General features: G+C 40.4%; 1 protein-coding gene across 2 annotated transcripts; it reads left to right on the top strand.

Moving 5' to 3' along the window:
- Nucleotides 1-9075: 9075 nt before the first annotated feature.
- Nucleotides 9076-24097, top strand: nr5a1a (nuclear receptor subfamily 5, group A, member 1a). 2 transcript variants are annotated; one of them, XM_034296554.1, is made up of 8 exons: nt 10719-10851; nt 11372-11490; nt 11594-11735; nt 12671-13320; nt 15981-16100; nt 17232-17379; nt 23327-23584; nt 23693-24097. In XM_034296554.1, exons 1-7 carry the CDS (start codon nt 10800-10802, stop codon nt 23578-23580), a joined length of 1485 nt encoding a protein of 494 aa, XP_034152445.1. In that variant the 5' UTR covers nt 10719-10799; the 3' UTR covers nt 23581-23584; nt 23693-24097. The 2 variants fall into 2 exon arrangements, with proteins under 2 accessions (XP_010874507.2, XP_034152445.1); XM_010876205.5 differs by lacking the exons at nt 10719-10851; nt 23693-24097 and adding an exon at nt 9076-9270 and having other exon boundaries at nt 23327-23580.
- The last annotated feature ends 1910 nt before the right edge of the window (nt 24098-26007 follow it).

The following is a 26007-nucleotide window of genomic DNA, read 5'->3' as shown; positions in this document are numbered from 1 at the left end:
TCAGGAGCGTGTCAGAAAGGACACAGGTCAACGATAGGCCTGCACTGTCAAGGCAGAAAAATGTACGATAGGAAAACTTTTAATGTGCTATGGAGATTATAAGGACTTAATTATTTAAAGTCATGTTAGATCATGGTGGAACATTTATTTTAATAAAATTTACAAATACTCCTGTGTGTATAACATGGTGTGAGACAAGAACAGAAAAACTAAAAAGTAGAAAACAATTTTCATTATGAACAACATTATTAACAGCAATAATATATGAGAATAGTATTACGATATAATACTAAAATAGTAAGATTTTAGTCTTGAAATGAACTGAAAAGACACAAAAAATTACAAAATTGTGTACAGTCCCTTGGCATTTATCCTTTTTTGTTGTCTTACACCCTGGAATAAAAAAAAAGCATTTGGGGGGGGGAGGTTGTGTAATTTGATTTATACAACATGCCTATAACTTTGAAGATGCAAAATATTTTTTTTTGTAAAACAAATAAGAAATAAGACAAAACAATATATTCCCAACCCCCCTCCCAAAGTCAATACATTGTAGAGCTACCTTTTGCCGCAATAACAGCTGCAAGTCTCTTGGGGTATGTCTCTATAAGTTTGGCACATTTAGCCACTGGGATCTTTGCCCATTTTCTTCAAGGCAAAACCGCTCCAGCTCCTTCAAATTGGATGGGTTCCGCTGGTGTGCAGCAATCTTGAAGCCATACCACAGATTCTCAGTTGGATTGAGATCTGGGCTTTGACTAGGCCATTCCAAGTCATTTAAATGTTTCCCCTGAAACTACTCAAGTGTTGCTTTAACAGTGTGCTTAGGGTCATTGTCCTGCTAGAAGGTGAACCTCTGTCCCAGTCTCAAATCTCTGAAAAACTGTTTCCTTAGAGAATTTCCCTCTATTTAGTGCCATCCATTATTCCTTAAATTCTGACCAATTTCCCAGTCACATCTGATGAAAAACCTCCCCACAGCATGATGCTGACACCTCCATGCTTTATTGTAGGGATGGTGTCCTTGGGGTGATGAGAGGTTTTGGGTTTGAGAGAGTACCACAGTACCTTCTTCCATATGTTTGGGGAGTCTCCCACATGCCTTTTATTTTTTTTGTTAAGCAATGCCTTTTTTCCTGGCCACTCTTCCATGCAGCCCGGCTTTGTGGAGTTTGCAGTTTGAAGTGGTCCTATGGACAGATATTCCAATCTCCACTGTGGAGCTTTGCTGCTCCTTCAGTGTAATCTGTGGTCTCTTTGTTGCTTCTCTGACTAATGCACTCCTTGCCTGGTCCGTTTTGGTGGGCAGCCCTCTCCTGTCAGGTTTGTTGTGGTGCCATATTCTTTCCATTTTTTTTCCAAATGGATTTAATGGTGCTCCTTGGGATGTACACAGTTCCAGATATTTTTATAACCCAACCCTGGTCAGTACTTCTCCACAACTTTGTCCCTGACCTGTTTGGGGAGCTGCTTTGTCTTCATGGTGCCATCTGCTTGGTGGTGCCCCTTGCTTAGTCGTATTGCAAACTCTGGCGCCTTTCAGAACAAGTGTATATATACTGAGATCATGTGACACACAGGTGGACTTTATTTAACTTATTGTGTGACTTCTGAATGCAATTGGTTGCACTAGATCTTTTTTAGGGGTTTCATTAGCAAAGGGGTGAATACATTTGGCACCACTTATCCGTTTTTAATTATTTCTTTTTTTACTTCACCAATTTTGACTATTTTGTGTATGTGCATTACATGAAATCCAAATGAAAATCTATTTAAATTATAAGGGGTAATGCAACAAAAAAGGAAAAACACCAAAGGGGATGAATACTTTTGCGTATTTGTCTGTCCCTCAGAATGTGTCAGAAGGCCAAATATACACCAGCTTTTTCACACCAAACATATTTTATGTCACTGGTATATTTTACTTCTACTGTTACTATGGCCATTTTTAAGGTCAGCGGCCTTCTGAATTTCATTCAATACAAAAATAGTCCAGAAGTGGATCTTATCAATGACCCCATGGAAAGTCAAAGTCAAAGTATTTTTATTTTCAAATGCACAAAATAACTGTGTCGTTCTGAGCAGTGGAATTCTTATGACATGGCACACGACATCTACGCAGTAGCATTAGGTAACATATAAAGCAAAAAAATAATATTATAGAAAAAAGATATACATAACAATGTTAACTAGCAGCAATTCCATTCCATTAAAACGCTGAGTTTAAAAAAAAATGTCCATAAATGTCGGCCTAAGAGACCTCAACGATCCGGAAAGATTCTGTGTGGAAGAATGGTCTTAGATCCCTTTACATTTATTGTATCTCCCTCTTACTCTGACACAGGATTTCGAGAGATACTGGTGTATATGTTAATGTTAAAATGGCCTTGCCAAAAGTGTGGGGCCCCTAAACTGAACTATAATTGGGGCCACAAAATTATCTCACCACTGGGTATACATATACACTGTATATATGTTGTGTTCGTGTTGCACACCGATCCAATGTCCCAAATGTTTCATTTTTCAGCTCTACAGATTATCTTTCTGGTTTCACACATTCATAACAGATCAAGGCAATGAAATGTATAGTCTTAATGAATGAAGTGTATAAACTTAATGAATACCTAGCAGGCTATTATAACCTTGAATGCGAATGGGCTTTTGGCAAACACCAACGCCTGAACATCTGCTTGTCCAGCTAATCACTTCAACCTGATTCCCTTCACTGAAGAATGCATGTTCATAAATGGCAACAGCATTTTAATAAATCCTCATATCAAACATTGAGTGATACAACCATGATTCTCAGGGCCAGGAATTGAAATTGAGGGAAAACAAATGAGAATTTGTTTAAAGTCTTGTCTTTGTGTCTATAACAATTTGGAGGAAAAAGAGATTGAAGACTTTTAGATCTGTCTCCAAAATGTGTAAGGAGAGTTTTTGTCAAGGACAGCTCCAGGAGGTTTGCCAGGCGGTAACAGTAATATCTGTACTGTACATTTTAAAGTGGCTGCACTGCCCAGAGTGTGGACTCCATTTTGAAACCTCCAACTCAGATCTCCACAGCTTTAGGGAACTGAGTTGCTCTTGTCTCCCTAAACCTGAGTGTGTTTTCCCCAAAAACCTTTGTTGCAATATCCAAAGAGTTTTGTGGCATGAAAAGGACTGAAAAATAGAATTCTGAATAATGTACAAGGCTACACCAATTTATTGTATATCGTGGGCTTATTGATACATACTGTACATAGTTAATACTGTGTGAAATGAGTTTGACAGCTATAATGGATTATGATACCAGAAAATGGGGATATATTTAAATGTGTGCAAGGCTATGATTGAGGATAACCTTGTGAGAGGTCTAACAGCATTTTCCTATTGTTGTTGAACACAAAGCTGGCTTCTCAAAACGGCCCTAACAGGAAATCGGCTGTTAAATAAATCAAGGCCAAGGAAAGGTTGTAATGCATTGTGGATCTTCATCTTTGCTGTACATCTCTCAGCTCTGAACATAATTGACATTGAGCCTTGTAGAAATAGGGAATTGGCTGCAGAGTATCATATTTTCTCACACTGAATCAATTATTAATACTGATTTATTTTATTACGTATTTATAACTGCATAACTCTGTTTCATAATAATAATAATTATGACATGTTATACTATGTAGTTTTGTAGATCCTTCCAATCTATCTTAAATCACATTTAAATTGGAAATCAATAATTTCATTATTCTTCCCCAAGATGGTGGAACAACATCTCCCTTAATCACTGATCCTGATTGGTCAGATCTCTCTCTGCTGGGAAATGCAATGTTTTTGGCTTTATTTGAAATGGGAAAGATAGCGGGGAGGGATAGTGTGCTTATTAAATAGTGATGCACTGGAATTAAACCTATGCTGCAATGGTTTCTGTGCACGGTGCACCAAAGTCAGTGGCCAGACCCACTTGACCACCCTGTGTCCACACTACTGTGTTTAATGTCCCTCTTGTTTGCTATGTGCATCATTCGATTATTGTGCTTGTAATAACATCACTGATGGGTAACAAAGTGTATAATCCGATGTTCACAATGTTTCAAGCTCTACTCACGGAGTGTGGGGTTTTGTAGTTCTTGGTAAAGTATTTGTATCAATATACGAAATAAACAACAGACCAGCAGAGGGCATCATTTCAAAGGGGAAGGACACTCATCTGTCAAAGTGTATGAAATGGCATAGTGCCTTCTAAATGTAAGTAATTCTGCATGAACATCTCTCTTCAGAAGAAAAAAGATTTTTGTTCTAAAGTAATTACAGTTCTTAGAAAGGTGTGTGCGATTACAATTTTTAACCTTGTGGGAAATGCTAAGGATACTGCTTGCTTGTTTTTTTCAAAATGCTATTTTAGGTCAACCATCTATTTTTGGTTTTGTTTGCTTACTGCCATGCTCTTATCCAAGGACAACAGACACTTACATATCCATGAACAAGAGGTTTTCCTATACTGTTCATGCTGGTTTTGTGATTTGTGTCAGCCTGAAACAATGCAGTCTCCTCAAATACTATGTTCCAATTTCATGGGCAGACTGGGTCCAGAAATCAGCCCTGGTATTACAAACAATTGTTTTTCCTTGAGGCTCCCACACTGACCCAAATCTTTGCTCAAGGCCCCCCATCGTTAGCCAGGGAAATTTTATTTAGCATTAGTTAGACTGACACATCCCACACTGCCCAAAATGCAAGATGACCAGGCAGCCCAACTTCTGGACTTTGATTTGAGGAACCAGTTTCCTTACACCTCAGTGATGTTCAGATAGATTCTCTTTGTGACCAAATGTATCATGTGAATAGTTGTGGAGGGTAGTTGGGTTATCATAGTTGAACATGGCTGATGTTGTATATGTTACATTCAGTCTGTGATTTGGCATGGTTCTGTGTAGCTACGTTGGTAGAGAAAGGCACGTAGAATGCTAAGGTTGTGGGATCAGTTTACATGGGGACAGTACTGTATGCTTTTTTTAAATTACTTTTATGTGTGCACTCTATAATGTAAGTTACTCTGGGTAAGTGCGTCTGCCTATTGACTTACTTTTTATATTGCATTATAATGTCATTAATGCATTCAGTCTAATGTTCTCAAGAAAATGCTACTTTAAAAATGTTTACACACGTTTGCTCTGAATTTTGGAGACTTTTAAAACACTGCACTTTCACCTAAAACAATATTGTTTTCCTATAATATTTTTATCCCAGATTTGTTGCTGTTTCTGCAGAGGGCACAGTGAGCAGAATCTAAATGATGAAGTCACAACAACATCCAAACCCCAATCCTGCTCCTTATTTATTGTCCTAATATATCTCTGAAACAGAGACAGAGCACATCTGATGCAGGGGCACCACCGACATGTAGCCACAGCACACTTCCAAAACAAAAGTGCTGGAGACAAACAGTAGATAGTCCATATTTCTGTGATTCATTGACAAGAGGCCTGGCCCGGAGTCTGCCTCTGCAGGCCGTCCTCCTCCGTACCCTGTCCTGACAGTGGGCTCAGTGTTTGTTTTCTGCCTCTTGGATATAATAAACGGATGTGTAGATAGCCTAATCAGGGATCTTTTTTAGCCTAATCTGAGACCTTGAAAGGTCACTGCCCCATGCTAAGATCCTTCACTCTAGTGGGGTCAGGACACTACACGGCAGGGAATCAGACAGATGTCTTCCAACGCCTCAGTCTGTTAGAACTTCACTATTGTAGTTACAGTCAATGTTGCAAACAGTGTGTACATTTTTCATTTTTTCCTACTGGATACTGTGGATATCAAAAGTCTACACATCCTTATGGAAATGATCCTGCTTATACCATGCCAACAAACAACATGAACACATTTTTACCGTTAGAAATAACTATTTCCAAAGTATATTCCAATAATTTTCTGTTGACAAGCAAATTCATGCTGTTACCATTTGCCTCTTGGATATACAGCTCCGGAAAAAATGAAGAGACCACTGTACCTTTTTCTTTTTCTTCTTTGAAAAGAAGGTTTTGAGTGAGGAACAGAAGGGTTAAAATTAAGAGACCACTGCAAATTGAACGCTTCTGTTCCACAGTCAAAACCTTCCAGTTCAACATTTTTGGAAAGGAAAGAAAAAGGTGCAGTGGTCTCAATGTTTTCAAGAGCTGTACATATAGGCAACTTTAGTGTATAAACTGATGTGTTGTATTTAACACAAGTTTATCATAATAAAATTTTTCCACTGATAATATAATTTTGCCAAGCATATTTCTGATTTTTAAAATGTTCCACTTAATTGTGTTTATCATGGCATGTGGTGTACTAATAATCAACTTTCTGCTGTTTGTTTAGTGAAGCTCAATTCAAATGAATGTACTTATTTGCCATTTTAGTCCTGATAAAATGTTTGTGGCCGAAATGCAACTAGTGAATACATTCTTCAATCCACATTTTAATATGTTTCACCAGGATATCAGGAGAAAGATCTGTTTCAAACATTAAAGTTTTGTGGACACCGATTAAGCCTAGTCCTTGACTGAAAAAGCTCAAATTTCCATTGAGATAGATTTTTTTCTCCTGGACTTAATCTATTTCCACAAACAGGCCCGGCTCCCCCCCCCCCCACCCACCCCCCGTTTCCCCATATACACAGCAGGCAGTTATCGCAGTCACACGTCAGGATAGGCTTTCCATTCCATTCTTCATTTTTCATCTTGGATGGGGAGGTTTGGGGTGATGTTGGTGGACAGCTGTGATTAGATATGTCCTGTCATTTATAAAAAATGCCACGTCAGTAATTTTACCTTGCCGCCAGGCCTGTCTGCAGAACAGGCCTGCATGGTTCAATATATCAATATTACCATGTATGACAACTAACAAAAATGAATCCTTCAAGTCATGATGACAAGCCATTGCGTTATGTAAAGTAATCTAACTAGCTGGCAGAAGCCAGTAAACCAGGATTTTTTCTAAACCCACTGAGGAGGGGGGAACGGGAGGGACTTTGCCAAAGCAGGAAGTACCACTCCAACAGAGTTGTAGTCTTTTAGAGAAAGGAAAGATTTTCACACTTTGTACTTTCATCAAGTTATCAGCTGATAGTTACATTGCTGAAAAACCTCCAATTGCTCTATAAATCGAGGACATTTAGTGTCAAATAATGGTAGCACAATCAGTATAACATGGAGAATGAAAGAAAAGACTACATTAGTTTTTCAGATCTCGCTAGTCTGTTCTGACATAATAGAGTGTTCTGACATGATAGAGTGTGTTCTGACATATTATGTGTTCTGAAATAATAGACTGTGTTCCGACATAGAATTTGTTCTGATATAATAGACTGTGTTCTGATATAATAGATTGTGTTTTGACATAATAGACTGTGTTCTGACATAATAGATTGTGTTTTGACATAAAAAACTGTGTTCTGACAAAGAATTTGTTCTGACATAATAGACTGTGTTCTGACATATTATGTGTTCTGACATAATAGATTGTGTTCTGACATAGAATTTGTTCTGACATAATAGACTGTGTTCTGATACAATAGATTGTGTTTTGACATAATAGACAGTGTTTGGACATAACAGAGTGTGTTGATTTGAATGCAAATTTCATTCATGCTCTCCTTTTGGCCACTTATGTGCTAAAATAAATCATTGACCTACAAACCTCTCAAACCACCTTAAGGTACCCCTTGAATGATGATCCCCTTAAATTATGATCTTAGTGTTCCATGTTACATGCAATGCCTTTTAAATGATTTAATGTGCCTAACCTGATCTGTACCCTTCAACAATGGGGTCGCTTAGATACGTAATTAGACATGGCCACCTGTGCAGTACGAAACCAAGAAACCTTGAGGAACAACTGATTTTATTTAGGGCCGACCAGAATCACTTCAACTAATGTCAAGTGACAGCACATTATCTTTGTACATCATTGGGAATTTGACTGGTTACATTTAAACAGTAACAATCCCCATTATTAAGAGTGTAGACACTTCTGCAACCAAGGCATTGACTGTTGTTTATTCTTTATAATATTTATGAGAAATATTTTTAGATACACAATAGTGCTACAGATGAAAAGGTCTGACATGATTTGTTTTGATTTTCAGTAACGTTGTGTAGAGGTTTAATTTCCACTGCGGATAATACTCTCCTCAGACTGTACAAACAATGGATGGAATTAAGAATGAAGCAAATGTTTATCAAGAACAGGAATTCCAAAAGAAATACCTTGCAGGTTTTGTATTGTACCAGCTATGCTGAAAATTGATACAGCTAGAATAACTTGATAACCAAATGCCCTAGCTTTGACATGCAGTGTTTCACCACAGATTCAATCAGGTTGAATTGACCATGACCACCACAATATTATTTTTTTTTGTTGGTATTTTTAAACAATATCTTAAGAATGTGACATCTTTACTTGCAAACTTACCTTACTGAACCTATTCTCAGTGCACAGTGTATAGTACTCTCATTGGCACAGGACCAGCAGTTGTTTCAGACCTGATAAATCAAGCCAACACATCTTATAATATAGGGTCTGTGAAAAACTTTGAGTAAGTTGTGTTTAATCACTAAGTTCAGCTTCTTCCATAAAGTTTATCTTTGGGAATAATAGATATGAGATAATGCTTCAAATGATCCTGAGCCTGTCTAAGCTCACTGATAGGCTTGCATTGCAGAATGCGTTAGCTCATGTATTAAGCTGGGGTCATTAGAATATATATTATGGCCTAAATGATATAATAAATTGTTTTTTAATTTTATTTAAAAAGTAAAAGTTATAGTTGTTTTATAATGTTGCCAAAGGCATAGAGTGTGTTGATAGTGTTAGTGAAAGAAGGACACCTATTGACTTTCTAAGTCAGAAATATTTTAAATGAGGCACCCCTTCTGAAAAATAGTCGAATTAATTAACATAGTTAATGAAAATAGAATACTTTACACTCAGAATGTGTACTGTCTACCGATAAAATGGGCGCGTCATCGTTGACATCACATGACATGTTGATGACCAATAAGAACTTAAGCAACTTTTTAGCTATTTGATAAAGAAAGAAAGAGCAAAGAGAAAGCTTGAAATGACTGCAATTATTCGTGGAGATCATTGTCATTTTTATTAGCCTAAACGTTTATTTTGTAGATTTAGATTTTATATGACATTCAAAGTGGCCCAAGTTTTGCCGCTTCTTATTTTATAGGTTCTATTTTCGTCGACGTCTGGCCTACCTCATAAGTCATCTGATGTTGGGAGAAAAGACACAAGGTACAGTAAGTCATATTATCCGTTAGCTGAATGTGTAGAACTGTCCGAAGCTTTTGATATGCCTTTTTAACCTGTTATTTGCAGTTTGTATTCTCACAGATGGGCCTATGCAATAATTACAACATGTCTCTAATGTTAATTCTAGGAACTCAATATCGAACAACCTATATTCAAACAAATAAATAAGCAGATAAAACAATAATTTTATATTACATTCAGAATGCCCATCGCTTGTGACAAAGCTTAAGACATAGGCCTAATGCAAGATACTGTTTTTTAATTGCTTTATAAAAACATCCATTACAGTATCCTATTCCGACTTTTCTTTATCTCTACTTCCACATTTTAAAATATGATATTGTATTTTTCATGTCTCAGCCGGCCTATAACAGATCTATAATCTAGATTGGTACTGCATTTGAAATAAAAATTGTACAGCTTTAAAATGTTTGATTCTGTTACACAAACTTGAGGGATAGCCTATTGACAAATAGATAAGATTATTATTTTTTTAAACCTGGAAGGCAATACTGTTCCTTGAGTGCCTCCACTATTGCTTGATTTTATTCCAAATTCGCACCAGGACACCTGAACAACTGAACTAATGGATCAGTTCAGTGATTGCCTCAGTGATGCCTCATTTTCAAAACAACTGGTCTTAAAGGTCGTTTAAATTAAACAAAAAGACAAAGCAAGAAGTCTAGGACCAGGGTTGTGTTCCTCGACTTTACGCCTATGGCAGGCTACTTATCGGATATCATCTAACCATTTAAAACAGTACATATAAAAAGCTTATTCCATAGCCCAATGCTCCATGCTGAAACATATTGTGCTAACGGCCTTGAAATATATTTTAGTCAGATCCATGGGTCTACTTCCCTTTTATATATATACCGACCACGTTTTAAGGCCTACTGGTTTCTCATGAAGACAATTATTATGAAAAGAGCAACCATTCAAATGTGGGCTTGTGGTTGCACGGGGTGTATTAATTCCTTATTTAATTGCTGTTCACATATGGCCTGAAGTCATCATGTAGACATATCTGAAACTAACTACTAACTACATCTTAAAAGGAAAACGAATGATACTTCTGAATAATTGGAGATTATTATAATAGCAATGTCGTTTACAACAAACAGCATTAATAATAATGAATTATAATAACGTTATTACTGCTGTCACTTCTACGCGTACCACCACTAATGCTAATGATAATTAATAATAAAATACAGAATAATAAATATACTATGACTTCCTTCTGTCTTCGTTTCTTTTTTACATCGAGTTGGTTCACATCGTTCTACTTTATAATGGTGCAACAACGAGGAGGTATGCCGTACCTGGGCATTGGTTGTTTTCTAAAGATAGGTGGCCGCATCCACCTCTTATTGGCCAACCTCCCAATAGAAGGTGACAGCCTAGAGGACCTGCGCGCGTAAGGATTGACACCAGAAGAGAATACCTGAAACGCGCGTGAACCATGTTGTTTGGGTGGATTATATAATGCATAATTCTATCCTGGGTTAATGTATTTCTTGGTTAAAAGGAAGACACATTTGGAAGAAAGGGACGATAAAGGTAACCAACCAGTTTTGGATTTAGCGAATACATTTTAACATGTGTCTGTTTTACCAAACGATAATGTTGGTTAGGACAAATATACGTTTTTAAAATGAAAACAGATGATAATTTGGATTTTAATATTATTATAAAATAAAATATTATTTCGATCTCATAAAAAAACCAACATGTAAACATATGCTCGTATTTGACTACAAAAGGATCGATGTTATTTCTGTGAAATAGGCAGTTGTGATTCACCTTTATTTAATCACGATAACCTCAAATTCTTCGACTGTATTTATGATATATCAATGCATGCATTGATCCAAATTATTATTGTTATTAACCTTACGTGTAATCTTATTTTATATGTATGTGATCAATTAGAATTTTGATTTACATCAGAGATGTTTTCCGTAGTTTATTAATATTTTTTTCATCTGATTTTATCAGGGGCAGTAAATGCATTTCGAAACTGATCGTAATTGAACTTTCGTTACGTGATTAAATCCGTTTTCTTTCCCCTTGATTTTAGGCGTCCCTTTGAAGGTAATGGACTACAACTATGATGAAGATTTGGAAGAATTGTGTCCTGTTTGTGGAGATAAGGTTTCAGGATACCACTATGGGCTCCTTACATGTGAAAGTTGTAAGGTATTCTTATTTGTAATTATTTATTATTATTATTTTTTAATATATGATATTGGGTTTGTGGGTATTGTAGCCTGTCAGACTAATTCCTTAAATCTTTCTCCAGGGCTTCTTCAAGAGGACAGTTCAAAATAATAAGAGGTACACTTGTGCAGAAAACCAGGAGTGTAAAATAGACAAAACACAGCGGAAGAGATGTCCTTTCTGCCGATTCCAGAAATGCCTCAATGTTGGCATGAGATTAGAAGGTATGGTTCTTTTATTTTTCATTTAAATTCACTGAATCACTGAATTAATTTCAGATTGATTGCCCAGAATAAATATTATATTTAGACCCCATTCAGACTAGAGTAAACGTGGATTTAATTAAAGAAAAATACGTGAGTTTCAGTCGATGTTTTATTTTTAACTAACTTGTTAATCTACTCTATATCTAGTTATTTTTATTTATTTTTTGCATAAAAAGAGGTGTGACTATCCATTAACGGGGGGGGGGCATGCTGTAAATGTATGACACGATACATTTGGCATTTTGTTTTCACTCAATGCATTAGATTTATTTGTAATGTTAAACATTCTGTAGCTAGGTCTCAACGTAGGGACAGACAACCGAAAACAGTTAAGAGTGGTTTAGCATTCGTACCCAATTGGTTTTGTGGGCGGATGAAGCCACAAATCATGGGCCAGAGCGGCGAACGCACGAGTGATTCCCAGGCTGTGATGCAAAAAAGCACCTGTTTCCGCGGAGAAATGACACATTCTTGAGTCGCAGATTAAACTCTGGGAGTCTCGCTGCTGTTTTAACTAGGTTCAACAATACTTGTAGGCTACTTATTTTTTCGTAGACAAAGTTACCGGTATTTAACAGAAAATGCATTTGTTTATGACGTGTAGTAAATTGTTTAAATATAATTCCGTTAGATAGTGATGCCCTGATGGTTATTACATTGTGTTATCCACAAAAAAAATGTGTTCACTGCCAAACATTCCTAAATTCGTCGGCCTTTTTCCTGTGCAATAATTATGGTGATTTTTCCCACGATAGATGTTTCAATTTTGGAGGGACAGTGCAATTTCACATTTCACGGCATTTTTTCGAATTAGCCTAGAAACCGATTGCAATAAACCTTATCTGTGGCTGACATAGCTAGTTGATTTCTCAACTTGTCTCTTCCTATGACAGCGGTGCGTGCAGACCGAATGCGTGGAGGCAGGAACAAGTTTGGCCCGATGTACAAGCGCGACAGAGCCCTGAAGCAGCAAAAGAAGGCTTTGATACGTTCCACCGGCTTCAAGCTAGAGTCTGCTCAACCACAGCTCTCCCCTGTACAAAGTGACTATGGCTTCACTGGGACCCTGCACAGCATCCCCTCCCTCCCCAAAGGCCCTATGAACGCCACCTCAACCTCAGTCACTCCTACGGACTACGAAGCCAGCCTCTACGGGCCTCCCTCCCTGGGGGTGTCAATGCAGCCTCTTCCCCCGCAGTACCAGTACACAGCATTCCCCAGCCGGGCCATCAAGTCGGAGTTCCCCGACCATTACACAAGTTCTCCGGAGTCTCTGTCGGGTTTCGCCTTTCCGAATGTCTACCCATCCGGCAGCTCCCCACAGCCTTCCAGCCTGCCCCCCCTGGTGCTGGAGTTGCTGCGCTGCGACCCGGACGAGACGCAGGTGCAGAGTAAGATCCTGGCCTTTCTCCAGCAGGAACAGAGCGGCCGGGGCCGGCAGGAAAAGCTCAGCACCTTCAGCCTCATGTGTCGCATGGCAGACCAGACCCTCTTTTCCATAGTGGAGTGGGCCAGGAGCTGCATCTTCTTTAAAGAGCTCAAGGTAAAGGAGCTCTAGGAAATGAAAAAAAAGCAAGCACACGGAAATAATCCTTGTAATCATGTTAAGTCCTTCCACTTTCTAAATAATAACATTTAAGAGAAAAACGCAACTAGCTTTGATATATTCTGTAGCCTAATGCACTCAGGTGCAGATATTGGGAATAAAGCCCCAAAGCCTTTATGAAAATGTTACGTTTAAATTGACAAATAGCTGTCATTGTTTCTGTCTTCTTGTTCCTGGTGGAGAATCAGTTTAGGTGACACTAACACAGTCTATCTTCCTCTGAGTCATGATTTGAGATGCCTCACTGTCCAAACCAGCTCCTTGTACTTTCAGTCTCTTTGTCAACTGAATGCTGTAATTGAGTTGTGCCATACTGTACCTGGTGAGTTATGGCTCCAGTTAAATCCCAACCCCCATCCCAGAGGAGATACAAATCAATACTGATGTAGGAGACTGTAGTAGCTGACCATGATACTGTATGTTTCAGGTGGGTATATTACTGACCAGTGCTATTTATCGTTCCTCACTTTGATTTTTGGTGACACTTTCCCCAGCCAAATGGTTTGAGACGTTAATATACTAATGGATTGTTTGTTCCGTGTGGAATTATAGAATGATGTTTAGAAGATGTTTATGTCAATTTGTTTTTATTTCTCTCTCTGCGTTATTTGTGAAAACAGTGAGCCCATTGTGTGGATTATCTGAAACAGGAACATATTATTACTGTAAAGGTTGTGTCAGAGAGATACGCGCATGTCAAATCTCCATTAGTACCTACAAGACTTAGACTTTTCTGTTTCCATCTATACAGGCCAGGCTCCATGTCTCTTGGGGGCAACTTCAGGCCTGCCAATTCAATTGTACTCGGCAGCAAGAATGTAAATAACAATGGCTAATTGAAAACTGTAGCGCCTTCTTCAGCATCTTGGCGCTTTCTCATTTAACCGTTATTTCATGACAAAGAGATTGTTGTTTCTGCTCACCCACATTATGAAGTGTCCAAATGTAGATGGAAACACAATTACACTACAGCTAACGTTAAGATGAAACACTGGCGACTGTAACGCTCTTCAGGAGGTGGCAGGACACGGGCTCAGAGGTGTTCAGACAAAAGGTTATTTTAATAAACATACAGAAACAAGGACTCGGACAGGAAAATCCCACGGAACAATGACTGACAAGGAACTCGAGGGCAGGAGGAACTTAAAGAGGGACATAACGAGGAGCAAACGAGACACAGGTGAATCCAATCAAAGGACATATAAATACAACCAAAAGATACTGAACACATGAATGTAACAGCCCACACAGCTGCTATAGCGACACACTGATGTTGGGTAAATCCTCTGGAGGAAGGCACTAATGGTGGCGGGTGGTTGCTTTCTCCATTTTCTCTTATAACTGGCTAATTTCAGAGGAGGTTGGCTTTCATCTCTCTTAAGGATGTTTATATGCATCAGTGGCCAATAATTCCAGTTGTATGCTCATCGATACTATTCTGTAAGAACAGTGTGAGAACAGTGTGAGAACAGTGTTGAATGGTGTGAGACCTGCACAAAACGGTACGTGTTTGCCGGGAGAGAGAAAGCCCTCTGCAGAGAGAGCTGTTTGTCTCTCCAGTTAATTACATTCCATTAAGACGATAACAGGGGAATGTCGGCCTTCTCTCCACAGTCAGTGTTATGTCTCTCATTGTTAATATTTGCAAAGAGAAAAATCTGACAGTTATGGAATGGCACAGAGGCAGGCAGGTTTATGCGTCCCCATTTCTGACAGCGAAGGGGTCTTCGCTTCACGTTCACTCTGTGTGTGTGTGTGTGTGTGTGTGTGAGAGAAAGAGACATTTTGTGAGCCCCGACTCCTTTAGCGGAAGTAAAGTAGGTCACTGAGCCCTTCAGCTTCCTCCTATGACCCCACCCCTCCCCCAGTCTTCCTCCCCCTTTCCCCAACCCCGCCCCCATGAATCAAGACGTTGTGTGTTGGTCCTTTAACTCTGAACGGGACCAAGATTGGACTCCTCCTCTGGACAGATATATATCGTTTCATTTAAGGGGTAATAATCCTGTCATCCCCATGCCAGATGGATGTGTGTCCGGACACGGGATGACGCCGTTAGGGGCAATAGCTACGCGGCGCGTGTCACCAGCTGCAGAATTACTGACTGAGTCGTCCTTCGGCTCCTGAAGTAATATGTGCCGTCGGCGAGGAGCGTCCAATCACCCCTATCCCACCCCTTCGCACCTCACACACACTCATGTGGGCTTTAATGGGAGGGGGCCAGCAGGGTGACGGGGGACAGGGAGAGGTGAGGAGGTGGGAGAGGTCATCGCCGCGGCTCATAAATACGGCGTGATGAGACGCCACAAACTGACACCAGGCCCAGACGCTGGGAAATAGTGCACAAGGGCCCTCATCTTCCTCTCTGGGTTTTATTGTCACCCCATTTCTCGGTTTATGAAGCCGTGCGTGTTTCAGGGGGGACCCTCCATCCTATACGGATGCTAACTTTTGAGTGGGTCGACGTTAGATTGATTTCTGTCTCTCGAGATCGGAATTGAGGTGCGTTTTTATTGGCCGTGGGATTTGACATTAGATTGGTCCTCCACCACCCTTAGTTTGATCATCGAGGTGACCTGTAACTTTGTGTCTTCTTCCAGGTGGGGGATCAGATGAAGCTCCTACACAACTGCTGGTCCGAGCTGCTGGTATTGGACCACGTCTTCAGGCAAGTGCAGCATAGGAAGGACAGTAGCCTGCTGCTGGTGACGGGCCAGGAGGTGAGTTAAAACGCTTTTACACTTGAAAAATAAATAAAATCCTTTACTTTGAAAATGTGGTGGGATTGCTATTTAATCATGCTACTCAAATAACCATATGAACAATCGTCCCGCATTGAAATCTACCCCAATAGATTTTTCTAATTGTTCCTAATTAAAGAACTATTAAAAAGGGACTATTTGAAAAACCTTTAAGAGTTCCCCCACGGTTTCATATTCACTGATGTTTTGCTACAGTAATTACAGTAATGATGTTTTGCTATTAGTAATTAGTATTTAACAGTGTAATTTCCACACACGATGTTGGTGACAAGATATATACTACAGCTATACAGTATCTGAAGTTTAAAGCCCACTACAGTTATCTTAGACACTGTGAGAGATTTAGGAGTGCCTCTCCCTGACCAAACGATGACCCACACAGATGCCTGCTCTGTTTTTTCCACATTTGGTCGTGTTTGGAGATGCTGAACAGAACAGGAAAAAACAGCACTCCGTAGACAGGCTTCAGCATGTCTCTACTACTTGTTACTGACTTCTGGGTTTGCAGAAGAAAGGAGAAATGGCTTCTGGTTTTTAGTTTTTTACCACCTTTCCATTTTGTTATTTTTTTCATCATGATGTCAAGCAATGGAAAATGGGCATTTTTCATCCGCATACTAGTATTGTGAGACGAGGAAGAAAAGGTTCTTAGAAGTTCTATAATTTAAAAGGTATTGTGGATATTGAATGATTTAACTCCCAGTGTATTACATATTAACGTAGTTCTCATTCATTTCTCAGTGGTGTGAAACTGCTGTTTTCATATTGTATATGATACCTCCGTACCTGGCTGTACTTTATTGAGTAGTTTTATGCTGTATATGTGTTTCCAGCATGACTCAAAACTGTACCCCTCCCCTCCCACCCCATTGTAGCTTTAGCACCCCCTTACAGTCACTTTCAATTTTATATAGTGTGCTTTTCTCTCAAACTATTTGCTTTCTCCTCGAGTCATGTAGCACAGGTGCGCTGTGGTCACTAAACAAGAACGATGTGATGTTGAGATATCTGTTCAGCTACCCCCCGCCCCCCCCAAACTTCTTCCCGCGGCTACGGCTAATCAGAATGTTGTCCTTTCTTGTGTTGCAGATGGACCTGTTATCCATCGGATCCCAGGCAGGGGTGACTCTATCAGGCCTGGTCCAGAGAGGACAGGAACTGGCTGGGAGGCTGCTGGGCTTGGGGGTGGACAGGAGAGAGGTGGCCTGCCTCAAGTTCCTCATCCTCTTCAATCCCAGTGAGTAGAACACATCGACATCAGCCACATTGGATGGTGATTATTAGCCTCATTACAGACATCTCAGGAATGAATGTGTTTTTCAATAAACTTATTATGGCTTTAAGTGGTTTGAATTCAACAAAGTTTTTTTGGGTAATAATGATGCGGTTTGTATAACCCATTGAGAAAATAACTTTTCTAACTAATTGTTGGAAATAGGTTTTAGTCGACGAGGTAGTTACACAGATCTAAACAACCCACGCGGTCCCATTGCTTTGGAGAGAAAGTGGTGATATTTTAAAAAGACATGTCACATCTATTGATATATGCATTTATCCAGAAGGTTACAACTGTTATCTCAACCAATCCTTTATCCTCAGGTAAAGTCACTTAATTAAATTTAGGACCTCATCAAAAGGCAATATTAACAAAGGCAACCTCACCCATTATTCCTAAATAGCACTCAATAGAACCATAATGGATTGGCCCATTATTTGATAGTCTGACTGACATTCAAGCAGTGGCTTCTGCATATGGAGTGTGCACAGACGCCAGTTGCCCAGATTCCCTTAAGCGACAGCTATTTAGCGCCAGTGAACAGGGAACAAAAGGCTTTAGAATAATGAGAGCACTCGTCACAGGCAGAAAATATTTTGCCATCTCCGCTGTCGGATTCATTCTCTCGTTTTCTCTTCCTCGTCTTTCAATCAATGAGTCAGGTTTATCAGGGCAATTTAGTTGCCCTTAAGCGGTTTGAAAAGATTATTCAAAATATTTAATTACTGTGTGAATGCTAGTCCTGGCAGGACTCATCTGATGCTGAATAGGAGTGCATTAGAGGTTCAAGCTTTGTCACCAAAGAACATACACACGCACACACACAATCAACCAAACCCGCTGCATGCTGTAGAGATACAATATACCAGATATTTAACATTAGTAATAAATGGTTGCAACTTCAATTCTAAAGTTTTCGCTGGATCTTAACATGTTAATGATGCTGAGAGTTAACATATGGTTTTGAGAAATGTTTTTCAATGTTAAGGATCTGAAGACAATATCTAGATATTATACTATTACACTTTGTAATGGTGTCCAGGAATTTGGAATAAAAAAATGCATAATGAACATTTAAATGTTGTGGACATTGTGTATTCAGAAATAAAAAACGTTTCTTCTGAACTTTGGGGGTATGGTTTTATTGGTGTAAGGCGTGAAGCCATATTTGCATATTTTCCTGCATGACATTCGAGTGAATGCAAGAGAAACCCACCCATAATCTCATTCCCAGACACTCCCTCCAAATTCGCTGGAGGTCTGTTGGAACAATCCATTAAATGTGGCCTTTGTTAGCCAACAAGAAAAATTTGAGATATTCCCACCAAAATAGGCATTGGTTTAGTCTACTTACTAATCATCTCCCACAACATAACCCCTATTAACTTTGCTCCAAACAATACATAAACCTACTCAAAGGTATCAGGGCTCAGCAAAAACACATTTCAGAGAAGTCATATAGCAGACACTCTTAACCAGGGCAAAATATGTTTTGACTAGGCTACATGTTCCTATAGAACAGGATAATTGTTGACACTATAGAAAGAACTTGAACTCATTTGAGCAGGACTACTTGAGTAATAACTGTTTTTAAAATTTTTGTTGATAGTTAAGGACACATTCAATTCTGTGGATGGTAAAAATAATCCACAGAGATTATAAACATGCGTTACCTGACATAAAACGTTTTTAACAAGAAAGAATAGAGTTGTATGTTTCGTCTCCACCTATGTAATGATGTGCACGGGTTTTGACAAGTAAATGTCCATAAGGAGACTATTCATTAGGGGCTACAGTCATGTGAAAAAGTAAGTACACCCCTGATAAGCCTTTTTCTAACATATATGTATATGTAAACTTCGACCCTGTAGATAAGCAACTTAGTCAATTGTTTATTTATAAAAATCCACACAAATGCATTTTAATTTTTCAGAAGAAATAATTACCCCTTTAATTCTCTATCGTCGACCAGAAGGAGTTTTTGCCCACTCTTCTTTACAGTACTTCTTCAAATGTGTCCTATTCAATGGATTTCTTGCATGCATGGCACACTTCAACTCCCCCAACTGCATTTTAATAGGATTAAGATCCAGGCTTTGATTCAGCCATTCCATTACCCTTTCATTCTCTGGTAAAATAGGGAATTATTGGTTGACTCAATGATGGCAAGTTGGCCACACTCTGAGGCAGCTATGCATCCCCAAACCATAATGACACCACCTCCACGCTTTACAGTTGGTATGAGTTTCTTCTGTTCAAAGGCTTGTTTCATTTGCCAAACTATTACTCCACATTTTACTCATCTGTCCAGAGCACATTCTTCCGGTAGTTTTGGTCTTTACCCAAGTGTTGTCTGGCAAATGTCAGTTGTGAATTTATATTTCTTGAGAGCAGAGGCTTCTTCCTTCCCGACCTCCCATGTAGGCCAGGTTTCTGTAGTCTCTTTATGACAGTTAACTCATGCACTTCGACAAGGAATGTGCTAAAAGAGGCCTGTCGATCCATTGAGTTTAGCTTGGAGTTGTTAGAGACTTTATTTAGCATCTTTTGATCAGCTCTTGGTATGAATTTGGTGGGTAGACCTGTCCTATGTAACAAGAGACGGTCTTCCTTGTTGTTCCATCGTTGTATTGCAACCGCACCTGAAATATTTTTGCTCCATGTGAAACGTTCTGCTACCAATTAGAGGAAAAGCTAATTATAGCGTGATATTGGCGCAATAAGGATTGAAGGATGGTGGAAATTGTTGGTGACTCAGGTCAGTTTTATAAATTAGCTCTGTGTTGTTATATGTGCCGTGTTTATTTAGCATTGAGGTGTTTGCTTTATATGGCAGCACCACAGAAATACTTTGGCTGCTAGCATAGTGCTCATTATGACGTGTGTTTTTATTTTGCCCATGAGTGAGAGAAATAATTTTGGATGGTTTAATGTTAAATAAAAAAAAAACGTTCACGAAGGGATGTCAACACAGCCCTCCCCCGCGGAAAAACAAACACTCATAACGATACGCCCACAATCGGCCACCTGGGGCAATGCGGGGCGTTTGCAGGCGAATTCGCGACGGAACATTTGACATCCACCGTGACGCCGACTCGCGGCCCGTCTGTACTCTTTTATTACGAGTACGCTAGTTGCCTGATTTGGGCTCTAGTCCAAATGTAATGTGTATAAACATTACAAATAAAAAATACATTATTTGCACGCTCAGAAGTAAAGATTAAGATGCAGTGTTCTAGTTCAAGTACTGCTAGACCTGCTACACCCGTATTGGGTGCCATGGCATGACGCATGCAATCTTTAATCTAGTTTCAATTTTGATATAACTGAAACAAATAGTTGAAAGCGGACATGGTCTCTGGCACCCGTCCACTCACAGGCAAGAACACTACGAACCTTAAGAGGCACCTAAAGGCCCATCACCAAAAGGAATATGAGCAGGTAATTAAACATGGAATGTTAACCCTAGAAATTGTATCCACGTTGTTATGTAATGGTGCTTAGTTTGTTTTTAAGTTAGCTAGCTATCTAACAAATTTGATGGACAGAAATTATACATGCTGGCTGGACACAGTTAAATGTATGCTACTAATTGGTACATGGCTACATTTTGGTGCCATGTTAAATTTGCATGATTACAACTTTATTTATCCCAACATTATTTAATGTGTAATACACATGTTTTTAAGTAAGACTAAATTGAAAGGATATTGAGTGGACTAAAAAGACCAGTGATTTCGTTGGCTTGACAGTAACTAGACTAAACAAAAATGTGACGATTTTCTTTGTAAGACTTTGGAAAAAGACTAAGACTAGACTAAATCCAAATGTGGGTGTCAAAATTACCACTTGGTAGGACTCACCCATATGGTAATTTAACCAAACCAAACAGAGGGCCTCATTTATTTATTTTTTCCCCTATATTTGTAATTACAGACGAAATGTAGAATGTTTTACGCATTAACTTTGAACGAATACACACCACTTGTTATCAGACTCAGTCGGGGGGCTTGGGGTTAACCCCCCCAATACACTGACATGGTCAGTGCATGAAGGGTGCAATTAATAATTACATCCTTAATTTTTCACATTTAGAAAATATATTTTTCACATAGTAGGCTATACGCTTGACAAGCAGTTCCCTTCTTCAACTAATTGGCACTGTGCATTCACATAGCCTTAGCTGTGCGCAAACCTGGTTAAAGAAAAGATCTGTGCACACGCACGCTTGATATATGATCCCCCAAGTGTCAAATATTTATGGAAGGCTAGACCCTCACAAGTTACTTTCTAAAGATTGTCAAATAATTTTCACCTGTTTTGGTGCACCTGATTCAGTTTCACCTAATGTAATGTTTCAGTTAGGGGTGTACTAACCATTTCTACATTGCCTAAGTACATTGCATTTTAATTTATTTTAATTTCATTAGCAGTTTCAAGTTACTATTTTGTTTAAATTGTTAAATTGGGTTGCCTTTATCAAAGAATGTGGTTACAATTTAGCTCATATATCCATGTATCTAAACCTGTAAAAAAACAATCTTTCTAACCCAAACTTCCTTACTTTTTTACCTGACTGTGTTCCCTCTTGTGTTTCGTGCACCCAAACACCAGTTTAAGCTTGCAGTATGCTGATGTAGGACAGTTAGGGTTTGGGCATTCACCGCAGTCACTGACATGGGGGATTACCAGGCAGTTGTTGCTTTATTAAAACCTGTTCAATATGATTGCATTATTTTGTTGTAGGCTATAAGCTGATTAGCTACTCTTTCACATTCTAAAGTGCCTGATTCTGATAAGACTGCCTTTGAATAAATGATCAGAAATGTATTTGATGCCTGACCTCGCATTACTTTCCATTGAAGGCCCACTTTCAGTGGTTGTTGTTTTTCGCATAATTCGCCCAGTGACAAGGTCAACCCGCCCATGACTGTATTTATTAGTGACAGATATTGTTGCATTCAAGTATGTGTACTCCTGAAACGTTCTCCAAGTGAGTGCGAAAGGGAACGTTTCAATGTAAAGTAAGATCTTCATGATGATGTGCAATTTATTTGAAAATTAATTATCCTTAACATTATGGTCTGACTGTCCCAGGGCCTGGTCAGACATGTATGTCAGGATCTTTTTGGTGTAATGGCTAATTATTCCTGTTGGAACCCATAGTTTGGAGAAAAGGTAAAGTTTGTTTTATTTTGTCCGTATAGAAAGCATATTTTTTTCTAGTAATTGCTAATCTTTATGGTTCACCCCAGAGATTTTTGCACCCATTCAAATTTTGAAAGCAGTACATCATTGTTGTGGAATTGTCTTCAGGGTAAATGCGTGGCTATGCTACTTCCCGAACCAAAAACTTAGAAACAGGGAGTGGAGTTTGTGCTAGCCCTATTTCTATAAGAATTCTTTAAAAAAGTGATTTTGGAAATACAAAACACAGCTCTGTAATGTGTCTTCTTTCGTCAAATACATTGGTCTGTAGTTCAGGCTAGTAAAATTTAAATGGCAAATAACTAAAAAGCTATTTAAAAACAGTACATATTTCAAAGCAATTGCTGAAATACTGGTCGTCCCTGTGAAGGCTGATAGGAAAGCAAATATGAGGGTTTGATGTAGGAGATTCACGTGTTGTAGTTGTATACTCACTGAAAAAAGCTCACAATCATGTTATATGTTTCATTCTAAACATTTAGAACACGTTTAGAACGCAACAGGTCTCGTATTCCAAGGTTTTACAGTGTGTGTCAATATCCTCCAAATCATGCGTCATCTTACAGCAGTGCCATTGTAACCCTCTGTACACACAGATGTTTGTGTTATTCACATTACCTAGGCATGCTTAACTTCCAATGAAATATACATTCATATAATTCCACACTTCCTAAAGCTTTTCCCCTATGTCCCTATCCAGACGTTAAGCTGTTGGAGAACCAGGCGTTCGTGGAGAGTGTTCATGAGCAGGTGAACGGGGCTCTGCTGGAGTACACTCTGTGCACCTACCCGCAGTACCTGGACAAGTTTGGCCAGCTGGTACGACGTCTACCGGAGTTGCGGGCCCTCAGCACCCAGGCGGAGGACTACCTGTGTTACCGACACCTGAGTGGGGAGGTTCCCTGCAACAACCTCCTCATCGAGATGCTGCACGCCAAGAGGGCCTTTGTATGAGTGCCATGTCACCACCATACACCATAACACTCTGTGGGACTGATCTGATGCCATGTCACCACCACCATACACCATAACACTCTGTGGGACTGATCTGAGGCCATGTCACCACCACCATACACCACAACACTCTGTGGGACTGATCTGATGCCATGTCACCACCACCATACACCACAACACTCTGTGGGACTGATCTGACGCCATGTCACCACCACCATACACCACAACACTCTGTGGGACTGATCTGACGCCATGTCACCACCACCATACACCACAACACTCTGTGGGACTGATCTGACACCATGTCACCACCATACACCACAACACTGTGGGACTGATCTGATGCCATGTCACCACCACCACCATACACCACAACACTCTGTGGGACTGATCTGATGCCATGTCACCACCACCATACACCACAACACTCTGTGGGACTGATCTGACGGAATGTCACCACCACCGTACACCACAACACTCTGTGGGACTGATCTGATGCCATGTCACCATCACCACCATACACCACAACACTCTGTGGGACTGATCTGACGCCATGTCACCACCACCATACACCACAACACTCTGTGGGACTGATCTGATGACATGTCACCACCACCATACACCACAACACTCTGTGGGACTGATCTGACACCATGTCACCACCATACACCACAACACTGTGGGACTGATCTGATGCCATGTCACCACCACCACCATACACCACAACACTCTGTGGGACTGATCTGATGCCATGTCACCACCACCACCATACACCACAACACTCTGTGGGACTGATCTGACGGAATGTCACCACCACCGTACACCACAACACTCTGTGGGACTGATCTGATGCCATGTCACCACCACCATACACCACAACACTCTGTGGGACTGATCTGATGCCATGTCACCACCACCATACACCACAACACTCTGTGGGACTGATCTGACGCCATGTCAACACCACCATACACCACAACACTCTGTGGGACTGATCTGATGACATGTCACCACCACCATACACCACAACACTCTGTGGGACTGATCTGACGCCATGTCACCACCACCATACACCACAACACTCTGTGGGTCTGATCTGACGCCATGTCACCACCACCATACACCACAACACTCTGTGGGACTGATCTGATGCCATGTCACCACCACCATACACCACAACACTCTGTGGGACTGATCTGACGGAATGTCACCACCACCGTACACCACAACACTCTGTGGGACTGATCTGATGCCATGTCACCACCACCACCATACACCACAACACTCTGTGGGACTGATCTGACGCCATGTCACCACCACCATACACCACAACACTCTTTGGGACTGATCTGATGACATGTCACCACCACCATACACCACAACACTCTGTGGGACTGATCTGACACCATGTCACCACCATACACCACAACACTGTGGGACTGATCTGATGCCATGTCACCACCACCACCATACACCACAACACTCTGTGGGACTGATCTGATGCCATGTCACCACCACCACCATACACCACAACACTCTGTGGGACTGATCTGACGGAATGTCACCACCACCGTACACCACAACACTCTGTGGGACTGATCTGATGCCATGTCACCACCACCATACACCACAACACTCTGTGGGACTGATCTGATGCCATGTCACCACCACCATACACCACAACACTCTGTGGGACTGATCTGACGCCATGTCAACACCACCATACACCACAACACTCTGTGGGTCTGATCTGACGCCATGTCACCACCACCATACACCATAACACTCTGTGGGACTGATCTGACGCCATGTCACCACCACCATACACCACAACACTCTGTGGGACTGATCTGACGCCATGTCACCACCACCACCATACACCACCACACTCTGTGGGACTGATCTGATGCCATGTCACCACCACCACCATACACCACAACACTCTGTGGGACTGATCTGACGCCATGTCACCACCACCATACACCAACACACTCTGTGGGACTGATCTGATGCCATGTCACCACCACCACCATACACCACAACACTCTGTGGGACTGATCTGATGCCATGTCACCACCACCATACACCACAACACTCTGTGGGACTGATCTGATGCCATGTCACCACCACCATATACCACAACACTCTGTGGGACTGATCTGACGCCATGTCACCACCACCATACGCCACAACACTCTGTGGGACTGATCTGATGACATGTCACCACCACCATACACCACAACACTCTGTGGGACTGATCTGACGCCATGTCACCACCACCATACACCACAACACTCTGTGGGTCTGTTCTGACGCCATGTCACCACCACCATACACCACAACACTCTGTGGGACTGATCTGATGACATGTCACCACCACCATACACCACAACACTCTGTGGGACTGATCTGACGCCATGTCACCAC

This window comes from Esox lucius, chromosome 13 (assembly GCF_011004845.1).
Source record: "Esox lucius isolate fEsoLuc1 chromosome 13, fEsoLuc1.pri, whole genome shotgun sequence".
Classification (NCBI taxonomy): Eukaryota; Metazoa; Chordata; class Actinopteri; order Esociformes; family Esocidae; genus Esox; species Esox lucius.
This window is presented reverse-complemented; position numbering and strand designations above follow the sequence as displayed.